The 12,091-nt window shown below is 31.3% G+C and overlaps 1 protein-coding gene across 1 annotated transcript; it reads left to right on the plus strand.

Annotated features, from left to right (window-relative positions):
* Positions 1 to 1,945: 1,945 nt before the first annotated feature.
* Positions 1,946 to 5,540, plus strand: LOC113852459 (serine carboxypeptidase-like 45). Its single transcript, XM_027482739.1, has 10 exons — positions 1,946 to 2,230; positions 2,375 to 2,476; positions 2,572 to 2,667; positions 3,017 to 3,109; positions 3,404 to 3,483; positions 3,559 to 3,846; positions 3,984 to 4,108; positions 4,468 to 4,560; positions 4,691 to 4,808; positions 5,210 to 5,540. The coding sequence occupies exons 1-10, from the start codon at positions 1,966 to 1,968 to the stop codon at positions 5,357 to 5,359; spliced, it is 1,410 nt and encodes a 469-aa protein (XP_027338540.1). The 5' UTR covers positions 1,946 to 1,965; the 3' UTR covers positions 5,360 to 5,540.
* Positions 5,541 to 12,091: the final 6,551 nt, after the last annotated feature.

Below are 12,091 nucleotides of genomic sequence, written 5' to 3' on the forward strand. Positions count from 1 at the left end.
AGTAACAAGTCTTTGCAGTAATTATTTCATGACTAGATCATCTTTCTCCCTTCAATCCTGGTTAGATGGGGTCGATTCAAATCACTCGAAATGTTTGCCAAACCATAAGCATCCAAAAATTACGCTGTTACATGGCTTGCAGAGTTGAAATGGGGAATAGAAGAAGGCCCCACTAGAAGCTAGCGTGGAAAGGTTTGAGGCCACGATGGGGAACATGTGGCTCCGTGGAGGCTAGCATGTGAGTTTGTAAGCAAAAAGAAATATATATATAGTTGATGGATGGAGGTGGGGGTGTATTTGCTTTTGCATCACCGGGACAAAAAGTTTTGAGAAAAAAGAATCAAAGAGCTATCTTATAATTATAAGAAAAGCCTTTTCACAACTGGTCAAAGGGAGCAAGTTCATTCCCACATAAGTACATAAAGATAAGTCTTTAACCACCACCAGGAAAAGATTAGACTTTATGGGACTAAGCTGATTTGATTTCCACTTAAACATAAAAAAAAAATTGGGTTTTTGGTATATTCAACAACACACTTATTATGGGCATGAGAAAAAACCTCATCCCAGATCTTACTCATTACTTAAATAGATAAAGATTCTTTGCATAAAAGGCAAGCAGGAAATAAAATACAAAAAAGGGAGAGCATACCCTTCATCACTCAACTTCTTTAGTGATTATTGTTTATGGTTAATGATGCATTTGAGTACTCTTCATATTTTCTAGCTTCTCTGACAAGCCACAAATATATTTAAAATGCAATGGTCATTTGCACAAGTAAGATGGCCTATTTTCCTTGGAATCTCCATTCTGTAACCACTTATTTTGTCGACGTGCAAATCTTGCCCGTACTTGCTGATCAAGAAAAACTAATCAATCAAACTTTTTTTTTTTTATAAAACAAAAAGGAACTGCGTGTGCATCTCTCTTTTACATCCTGCATATGTACAGCATCTCCCCAAGATGCTGTCAAGTTCTAATATTTCTCTGATGCAAGGAGACTTATATTTTGTGTATATTTTTAAAGAAATTCTTAAAAATACACATTTTTCTAAGGTGTGAAAAGCAACCCCGTAAAGCCATTTTCCATGGAAGAGACACATTCCTGTTGATACAGTGAAAGGATACAAGCTTAGTTTTTGTTTTTTCCCAAGTGCAACAAAGATGCAGATACATGGTCTTTGTTGTTAATGCATCAACAGAGAAAAAAACAAAACGTAAAGAAGATCTAAACACTAAATTGTTTTAGAAGGAATATTATTCAAGGCAGAGCCCATATTCTAATAAGGGAAATTTTTTTAGAACTATCATATGGTCTATTATAAATGAGATGTATTTTTAAAATGTATAAATAAAAATAACAATATATAATATCACATATGATATTAAATTTTAGTAATATAAATAATGTAACTCATTTCAATTAATTTCCTTTTCATAGCAGCAAACTAGTGCTGACTCAGCTTCAAGCATTCAAACTCTCATAATTTTCTTTTTGCCATTGGATATAGACAGACCCGGCACACCGTGGTCATTACCTCTGTCACATCTCTTTCAACACCATTTTCAGGCTTGCCATTAAAAAGCTAAAATTGTAATGATAATTAGAATGGAATAGATGAACTCCAACAACCATAGTGGTCCACCCTCAAACCAATGTTGTTAAACATATCACTCTGACGTTTTTTTTTACACCTTTTATTATTAGATAAAAAATTCCTTAATATCATAAATAAAATCATTAAATAAAATATAAATTTATATTATTTTATAAATGTTAATTAATTTTAATTAATAATAAATAATATATTTAAAAGATTATGTTAAGAAATTATGTTTTCATGTCTCTTATTGCTATTCATGTTCTCACCACACTAGGTAACACTTTAAATATAGCATCCATCACTCTCTCTTTGTTATAGTACACACACACTCTCTCTCTCTCTCTCCCCATTTGTGAAACCATGAAGTGGCCAACATGGAAGTCCAAGTCCAACACCATGGCAATGGCTGTGTTGTTGCTTCAGCTGAGTTTTTCCTTGAAAGTGTTGTGCCACTCTTCTCCTGCAGATAGAATTGCTGTGCTTCCTGGCCAACCCCACGTGGGCTTTCAACAATTCTCAGGATATGTCACAGTGGATGAAAAAAAACATAAATCTCTGTTTTACTATTTTGTTGAATCAGAAACTGATTCAGCTTCAAAGCCTCTTGTTCTATGGCTCAATGGAGGTCTGAAATCTCTCTTATTTCCTTCTACTAATATTGATTTATGCAATGGTTCAAAACTTGAACTTGAAATTAAAAAATAAAAATCAAGACTTTGGAGTATTCACAACATGAGTTATTAAACTCGCTAACTCCTGTTTCATTCAGGACCTGGTTGTTCTTCTCTAGGAGTAGGCGCATTCTCAGAAAATGGACCCTTTAGACCAAATGGTGAATTTCTTGTTAAAAATGATTATAGTTGGAACAAAGGTACCCTTCTGGCCACATTCCATTCCATTCCATCTGCCACAATGGCCTGCATTCATTCTTCTTGTGATTGAGTGAGTGTTACTTTTGTGCTTCAGAGGCAAACATGCTGTATTTGGAGACACCAATTGGAGTGGGATTTTCTTATGCTAAAGGTAGTTCCTCCTATATGACAGTGAATGATGAGGCAACAGGTATCTCGATCTTCCATTCAAATTAGATCCTTCTGTTTTTCTTTAATCTTTTGGTACAAAAACATTTATTTCTCTTTAGAAAGATCCTTTTAATCCTATCTTCTATGGGAAAAGGCACTATCATGTGTATAATGCTTAGGCTTTTAAAAAGTTGAGACAAAACAGTGATTAATGGCAAAGTGCCATGCTAACTTTTGTGTGACACTTTACATGATTATTCTTCATCCCTTATTCTCTACGCAATACTTTTGATTTCAGTGTGATTGTACTGTCCTTGAATAATGAATACTCTCAAACAGTCATGGTATGCATATTTTGTCACCTGAAGCAGTGCTTTTGATTTCTTAAGCAAGGGACAACCTTGTATTCCTGCAACGTTGGTTCAACAAGTTCCCTCAATATAGGACCAGAGATTTGTTTCTAACAGGGGAAAGCTATGCAGGTGAACCTGTCACCTTTGCTCTACCTATCATTTCTCCAAAATTCCATGTCAAAAGAAAGTTACAGTAATTATTGGTAGTACTATTATTGGCTTCATTTAAAGACTGATTTTAAGCAAGTAAAAATACTAGGATTATATTGAAAAATAAAATATTTATCACAATAAAAATACAAAATGTAACAAAAATTGTCAATTATGATAAAATCTTACTATTCTTAATTGCTTAAAATGTTAACATTTCCTAATATTATTTGTTGCGTGTTTTTGTTTATTGAAAAAATATATATGTAACAGGACATTATGTTCCTCAACTTGCAAAGCTCATGATTGAAATGAACACAAAGAACAAGATATTCAATCTGAAAGGCATTGCCGTAAGTAATACTAACATTTATGCTTTCTTTCTTGCATATTACTGTTGGCTCATGCCATAATGGAATGAATTGCAGTTGGGTAATCCAGTTATAGAATATGCCACTGACTTCAATTCAAGAGCTGAGTTCTTCTGGTCTCATGGACTAATATCAGATTCAACGTACAATATGTTCACTACAGTGTGTAACTATTCTAGGTATGTGAGTGAGTACTATAGAGACTCAGTTTCACCTCTTTGTTCAAAGGTTATGGGGCAAGTAAGCAGAGAAACCAGTAAATTTGTGGACAAATATGATGTCACCCTTGATGTTTGCATTTCCTCAGTGCTATCACAATCCAAGATTATTTGTCCTCAAACACAAGTAAGTCTTCTCTTCTGGATTAGCCCTTCTCAATTCTCATGCTTTTCCATTACTTTATTTACTATTTTAGGTAAGATCATTGCTTCTTAAATTTGGCTTGTTCAATAAAATTATTGCCTTGTATTATGGCATGGCAGCAAGCAAATGAGAGCATAGATGTGTGTGTAGATGACAAGGTTACAAACTATTTAAACAGAAGAGATGTACAAGAGGCACTTCATGCAAAGCTTGTTGGAGTTCGCAAGTGGGACGTTTGCAGCAAGTAAGTCCTTTTCACTAATAAAAAAATCTTGTGGTTGGCTACACCAATGTTTTTTTTTTTTTTATTAAAGGTAAATGCTACCTAGTACCTATAATACTGGTTAAAAACTTACAAGTAGAAAGTTTTTATTAAAATGTATTATTAATACATTTTCACCATAATTTTCCAATGCATCCTTAACATGATTTACAATAAAAGTTTTATTAATTCATTAACCAATGTTCTTCGGATACTCGTTAGCAAGATTTAATTGGTTTTAAAAAATTGAAACATAAAAGTGAAGATCTGCTTAGCTTGTTCATGCTGATTTTAATTTAACCAAACCCTGTAATCATTGAGCTGCATTGTGCTGGTAACAGCATCCTGGACTATGATATGCTCAATTTGGAAGTGCCTACACTCCCTGTTGTTGGATCACTGATAAAAGCTGGAGTTCAGGTCTTAATTTACAGGTAACTCGAACTAAAACTTCTTCTTCTCCTTTTCATTTATTTGGTTACTTGAACTTGAAGTCTTGAAGGCTTATACATATGTTTTTTAGTGCTAAAATTGTCATAACCATGTGTATTGTTCTTGCTACAGTGGAGATCAAGATTCAGTAATTCCACTGACCGGAAGCCGCACCTTAGTTCAAAAGTTGGCTAGACAATTAGTACTGAACACAACAGTCCCTTACAGAGTATGGTTTGAAGGCCAGCAGGTATATACACTAATTACTGTGCTAGCTTTTTGCCCCCCTTTTTTTGTATTTTTTCTCCACAATCTAATTAGCCTATGTTTTATAGCTTATTCTTCATTAAAAAAAGCTACTTAATTAACATCTTACCAGTTTGATTTAGCAAAAAGTAAAGAAACCATTGTATAAATTACGGTTTCATATTTTAAGAGGTCAGAAGCCTTCAGTGGAATGACTAGTCTTTCGCCATTACTTGGCTTTAATCTTTGTCCATTAGGTAATGTGTGAGTTTTTTAGTTTGAACTATATGATATCTGCATTCACAATGGTAGAAAGCAGTTCCCGTGGAAGGAACACCACTTTTTAAACATAATCCAAATGGTATATATTATATATCATTAACTAATTCCAGTAACGAAACATAGGTTGGTGGGTGGACTCAAGTTTATGGCAATATCCTCTCATTTGCCACAGTTAGAGGTGCCTCTCATGAAGCCCCTTTCTCACAGCCTGAAAGATCACTTGTGCTATTCAAGTCATTCTTAGAAGGAAGGCCTTTACCAGAAGTCTTCTGACACCGTTTGTGTATTCAGATTTAGTTTAGATTGTAAGTAAGCATTATCCTTTTATACCATTTCACTAGCTAAAAAAAAAAAAATGTATTAACTGTGCAGGTCAGAAGAAAAGTTGGAAAAAGTTGTTTATTTTTTGGGTAATCAACCTTTGTACGTGAGTTATTTGAGCTTGCTTGTTCTTGAGCTGTCTAATGTGATGGATCCCTCGGTTTAAGAGATTATGTAAAAATGTTGTAAGAGAATACAGCTGTTCTTGTACTGAATTTCTAGGCAAAAAATAAGGATTATCCTATAAATTATAATGTAAATTTTGATGTGACTTGAATAAAGTTCTGGTTTGTGAAAAATTAGCGATTTTTTTTAGTTGGTTTCTCCTTTTTATTTATTTTTTTAATTTAGTTCTTCAAAAATTAACTTTTCATTTCCACACATTTTGGTGTGTGGTGCCTTTTTTTTTTTCGCAATATTTTTCAAAACACTGCTAAATTCTCGTATTTTTGTAATTAGTTTTTAAATGATATTTTTTGATAAATAGTTTTTAAAGTTGTATTATTATGGTTAAAAACCTATTATACAGGTTTAACAGCGAACAGTTTTACCCACTCCCAAGTAGTATAAGTGTGTGTTTGGAAACTAATTAAAATCACATTAAATTAAATTTCAATATGAAATGTTTAACTTACAACGTTGAAATAAATTTAGGTTGGAGTGAATTTAATGTCATTCAAAATACATTCTAAGCCACTAGAAAGAACAATCCATTCTCAACTAATTATAATGTAGATAATCAGAAAGGTGTATGGATGCAGTGTCTATCTACAGTTTATCTCACTGGGATGAATTCCTGTATTACTCACCCATATCAGAAAAAATAGATTTTAAAGTACTATTCACAGTTAAGCACTGTTCCAAGAGCCTATTTTGTATTGTAATAAGAGGATTTATACACTTTCCGGGCTTAGACTGGTCATTATCCAAGAACTTAACAATGTTGACAATAACTAAACTAAGGATCTATATGCTCTCAGACATTGGTTTTTTCTCCATTTGCTTTTGAAACAGTGCTGTACGTCTAGGAATTAACATGCCATTAGTAAAAACATCTCTTTAGGAGAGCTTGTACTTAAATATTAACTCTTCGCCTAAGGGAGCAACTTTTTGTCCACAAAGGGGGTTTCTGATCCCGTTTGTCCACCCTGCATAACTGCACATACCCTGAAGAAACAGTGTAAAACATGCACAAAAGTGGCGTGGGAATTTCATTAATTTGGTTTACCTGCTCTTCATCGTACAGAAGGGACAAAATGTGTTTCGATGAATAGCAATGTGTTTGTTTGTCCTCACCACAACTCCCCCACACGATCAATTGCTTGCTTTTGATTCCAGAATTAAACTATTTTAAGATTTTAATTAGTAAAACATAAGATTTCAAATAGATGAATTTCTTAAAGAGATTTACTAACAATTCACCACCTGGATTAACCCACGTGTATTTGTTTCAATTTGAGCATGTGATTTCAAACAAATGAGTTTATTTTTAATAAATGAGACTCGAATATGATTATTTCCTATTGAGGATATTAATAGTCTAAAAACAAAAAGAGCTTTATTATATTTTCCTATTTATTTTTTATAAGCTTTATATTAATAAAGTATGCATTAAATGAACACATTTATGCATTTGCCATCTCAAAAATATAAATCATATTTAATATTTTTATTTAATAATTAAGAAAATTAATAAAAACAATAACTTGAAAAGTTTAGAATTATTCCTCACTTAAATAGGCAAATTAGGGTATGATTCTTAGCAATGTATGTGAAAAAAAAATTATTAAAAGAGAAAAAGTTTATTTTAATAATATCAACTCCTATAGAGAATACCTTTTGTGTTTGCATTTTATTTTTTTGAAGGAAAGCAAGGCCTAGGATCTAACTTATCATCTTGACATGGTATATCTCCAGTTCACACTGGATAGCAAATCCTCTCTAGAATTCATATCATTGAAGCCAAACTGTTTCTGATCTGATAATTATCAATTGCAGAACATTTATTTGATTAGCCCGGATCTACATTCAGCCTTTGGATTAACATGGTAATTTGAATAAACAAATCATTCCATATACAGCAAATATGTAAGGGAGTACCAAAATTTCACACGTGGCAATTTGCTAACTAATTACTTTCCCAGCCTTTGGATCAAACTGGAAGCTAATAGGAAAATGAACGATCAATTCAAATTCCTCTCCCTATGGCCGTCTCTTCCTGACTTCGATGGCCAAATGAAGAAGTCTTAGAATCCTTATAAAATTCTTTTAAGAAATATGTCTCATACGACTATATCAAACTTTAAAGAGCCTTTTTTAATTTATACACTTCCAACTTGTAGATAGCGACGAGATTGATTAATAAATATTTGTTCTTTCAAATTTCCATGCAAAAAAGTAAACTTGACATCCAACTTTTATAGGCCATGATATTTGCGATGCTAAAACGATCATTAATCTTATTGTATCATGCCTTGTAACTAGAGTAAAACCTTTTTTATAGTTGATTCCACACTCTTCTTATATCCCTTGGCCACAAACCATGCTTTATACTTATCAACTTTACCATTTTCTCTTCCAGTTTTGTTTTAAATACCCATTTTACACCAATGGTCTTATGATCATTTGGAATATCACATAACTCTGATATATCATTTCTTTTAGTAACTGCAATCTCATCGTCCATTACCTTTTGTCATGTTGATTCTTTGAGAACATTTTCAAAACTTGTTGGATCACAGTATGAAAATAGAGCAAGATGAATGATTGAATCCTCATTTGACTCAACCCCCGTAACCACGTTATCTTTCATCCAGGGAGGCCGATTTCGAGCAGTCATGATTCAACTTTTGCATGAATATTTTCTGTTGCTAATGTAGATTCAGTATCTATGGAATCATCACTTGGCAATTGATCACAAGCGGAAGCTGCTGAAATTTCTTGGTGTGGAGCATGTTGTATTTCCTCTTCATATTGATTGTCAAAAATAGTGGGAGATAGTTGCTTCTTACTCCAATTCTAAGTGTTCTTCTCATAACAAAATGACATCTTTGTTGATTACTCTTCTCTTTGTTAATAGATTGAACAATTTGTATGCTTTAGATACTTCACTTACGCCAAGAAAGACACACTTTTCACCTTTATCATCAAGCTTCATTTTTTTCACATTTGGAATATAAGCATAAGCTATGTAACCAAATATTCTGAAGTGATTTAGGTTTAGGGTTTAGGATAGACATGGTCAATCAATCCATTAATCAAAGATACTATTTGTATAAACCGTTTGAGGCAAAACACAATGAGTTTGTTCCCTTCTTCAATATGATGATAATTTTCCTTTACAATAAACTCATACTGCTTCATTATTTTTATTATTTTCTATTTCTTAGCATTAATTTCAGCTTCACACGTCAAAACAATTTCTTTTATCTATTACTCCATGTTTTGTATTTGTGCCTCAAGCTTATTTGCTTAGGTCAGAACTTCTCGTTGATCTCCCTTAACCTTGTACAAACACTCTTCAGTTGATACTATTTATATAAGCCACAATTTGTTCTTTCACCCTCAATCTCATTTCCTTACTTGCAACTTTAAAGCATCATTGAACCTTAGCTGCATTATTTTGCACGAATTTTTGTTCCATACAAACTTCTTTATAAGCCTGTTATTTTTTTTATTATTATTATTTTCTCTTTTCAAAATTGCACTAGTATAGTGACTCTTTTAAAGTTTTTTTTTTTCTATTTTCACATTTTTCTTAATCATCTTAGCTAGTCTTGTCTCTAATTCTCTTACTTCTTCATCTTTAACAAATTATAGATTAGATGATTTGCCTTTTTGGGAAGTACCTAGAGCCTTGAATGGTAATTTATTCTCTTAGGCTTTTTCTTTAATCCACTAGTAGTAACTTGCTTTTGCTGCACAACGCCTTACACCCAACTCTTTTTTGAATAACTTTTGCCTAAGCATTTCTTGCTTTTTGGATTAACTTGATGAAGTTTTCATCTTCATAGTAGAAAACAAAAGGAGTCAATAAATCCTTGCAAGTTGTCCCATCATAGGATAAGTAAGTTAATGTTGCTTCATAATTAGATTATAACTGATACAGCTCTGAGTACTTATAAGAGGAACATTTGTGTAACTCCTATAATGATAAACAATATTTGTTGATGGTTGCCATAGAGTGTGCCACCTAATGTGCATTTCATTCAAGCTAGCTAGGTGGTTAGTCTATTCTTGACTATTTTTAGCTCAATTTGAAACCTTAACAAATTAGTAACCAAATATTTAATTTCACTTGACCTTTTGAAAACATAGGTTATTAGCCATATATATATATATAGCATGGGCAAACAACATATAATCATTTTTTTCTTCCTCTTATGACAACATATATAAGCTAGTAATAATAGGATTTTCAAACTAATTTTTGTATCCGAGAAACACATGTATGACAGTTAAATTGACAAAGTTATCATGTTTAGGGGAAAAAAAAGACAATATCATAAATGGTGAATGCTAAAACGTCCATGAAAATCTATTAATCTTCATTTCTTGCCAAATTATACATATGTTGCGCGAGAAATTTTCTTGTACATCTTTTATTATACCTCTCTTGGTTTGTTGCAACTATGGTGAGTGAATCTTCAAGACATTGGGTATGGTCAAGAGGGATGCATGGTGTTCCATAGAATGATACGATTGCTGACCCTCCAAAGGAAAGTCTATAATATGCTCAAATTTTTCTAATATCAAAGCACTGAAGGTCTTGAAAGATAAAACACCTTAATGGGAAATGATAATACTAAGTCAGGGCTATTATGATATCTTCTTGTACATCAACTTCCAACAATCTTAGGATATTTCCAAATCTCCTTGCTAAAGTGAGTTGATGAATTGTCTTTAGCTACTTTATTAATTCTTGTAAACTAGTGTTGTCAACTTTCTTGACTCTTAAATGTAACTTTCTTCTTAGTTCAAATGATCTGATACCATTACTTTTTTCATTTTTCTCATATACTCAAATAACTTTGTAGTTCTCAACCTATAAATGAAAGCAAAAAAGATGAGAAATTATTCAAAATCTTGTGTTTGCATTATTGATATACAGATCTTAATAATAACAAGGATCAATATTGATTTTAAACGTATAAGTTATCCATGCAAGGATCAACATTAATTTTAAATGATTAATAATCTACAAGATGCTTATATCAATGAATAAAAAATGTAATGATGGATAATGATGAAAGAACGTATGAATTATTACTCTTTCAATGGTCTCTTTGAAAATTATTATTTAATTTTCTTTAAATCTAAATTGATACCTAAAAGGATAATATTTCATATGATAGTGTAATAATGCAAGAAACATGTAAATCATTATCATTTATCTTATTTCAAAATCAATTTTAAGTTAAAATAAGTATTAAAGGGATGGCAATAAGCATGATCCTTGGATAAATGATATGCAATGAAAATAATGTAAGGAAATTTGATATAGAGAATCATGTGAATCATTAGCCCTTAGCATTTTTCCAAATTGTAGCAAAATCTCTTTATTTTAGAAAACTTTAGAGCATTAATAGTTCACATGATTTCTAAAAGGGAAGATAAGGAAAAATACTCCATTTGTGTCATATTTTAGTTTACCTATGATAAGACTTTCTTTTAATTGTAAAGACTTATCAAAAGTGACTTGTAATCTTAAAAAGCCACTAGAGCTAAGATCCAATCCCTAATATTGACCCCAAATCACATAGTGTACTAGATGTAGGCACCAAGAAAATACTTTAGTTAGGGTTTTCATGATAGTCAAATAGAATGTGCATTCAAAATTACATTCCTGCATAATTTCTCTAATGCTAAGCATACTTAGACCTAGGTATAGGGTCCTACTCAAAGTGTGCAATGAATGTGTAAGTAAGATGTACGAGGGAGCATACAAATTTTATCAATTCAACAAAAATAATAGTTGCAAAATTAAACAATACAAAATTTTCATAATAATTATCAATAGTCATTTATCTTAAGGTTAACATTGAACAATAATATCAAGAAAAATATTTACAACAAGGCTACAAGATTCAAAAACATAATTCAATTAATTCATATACTAAAGGAAAAAAAAGGTTAAATAAATAGTAACAAAATTATAAAAATTGTTAAATTAACTATTAAAAGCTTAACACTCTAAAAAAAAAATTTCCTTAGTGAAAGTTGTAGTACATCGCAACGTGGGTCACAACAATATAGCGAACATATTGTTTTATGTATGACTTAATTTAGTTGATTGATTAATAATTTGATAATTAAAAGAAAAAAATAAAATTAATAAAACATATTTTGATTAATTATTAAAATAATTACTTAGTTAATTTAAAATTAAAATATAACAAGTTTATATTGCGTAAAATATAAGGTAATATAAGTAGACATAGGTTTTTATAGCTTATAACGTATAACCATAAAAAAGTTATATGTTAATGTTATAAATTGGTATAAATATTTATTATAATATAAATTTAGAAAAACATAATTTATTAATCATGAAATAAAAGAAAGCCAAACATGAATATAAAATCTTAATTGATAGTAGAAAATTGAAGATAGAAATTTTTAAGCTTTAAAGAATCTAGATAGACCATTACAAAGAAGGCTTGTTTCGAAAGGAATTGGTTTTTC

This window comes from Abrus precatorius, unplaced genomic scaffold (assembly GCF_003935025.1).
Source record: "Abrus precatorius isolate BTA unplaced genomic scaffold, Abrus_2018 Scaffold10, whole genome shotgun sequence".
Classification (NCBI taxonomy): Eukaryota; Viridiplantae; Streptophyta; class Magnoliopsida; order Fabales; family Fabaceae; genus Abrus; species Abrus precatorius.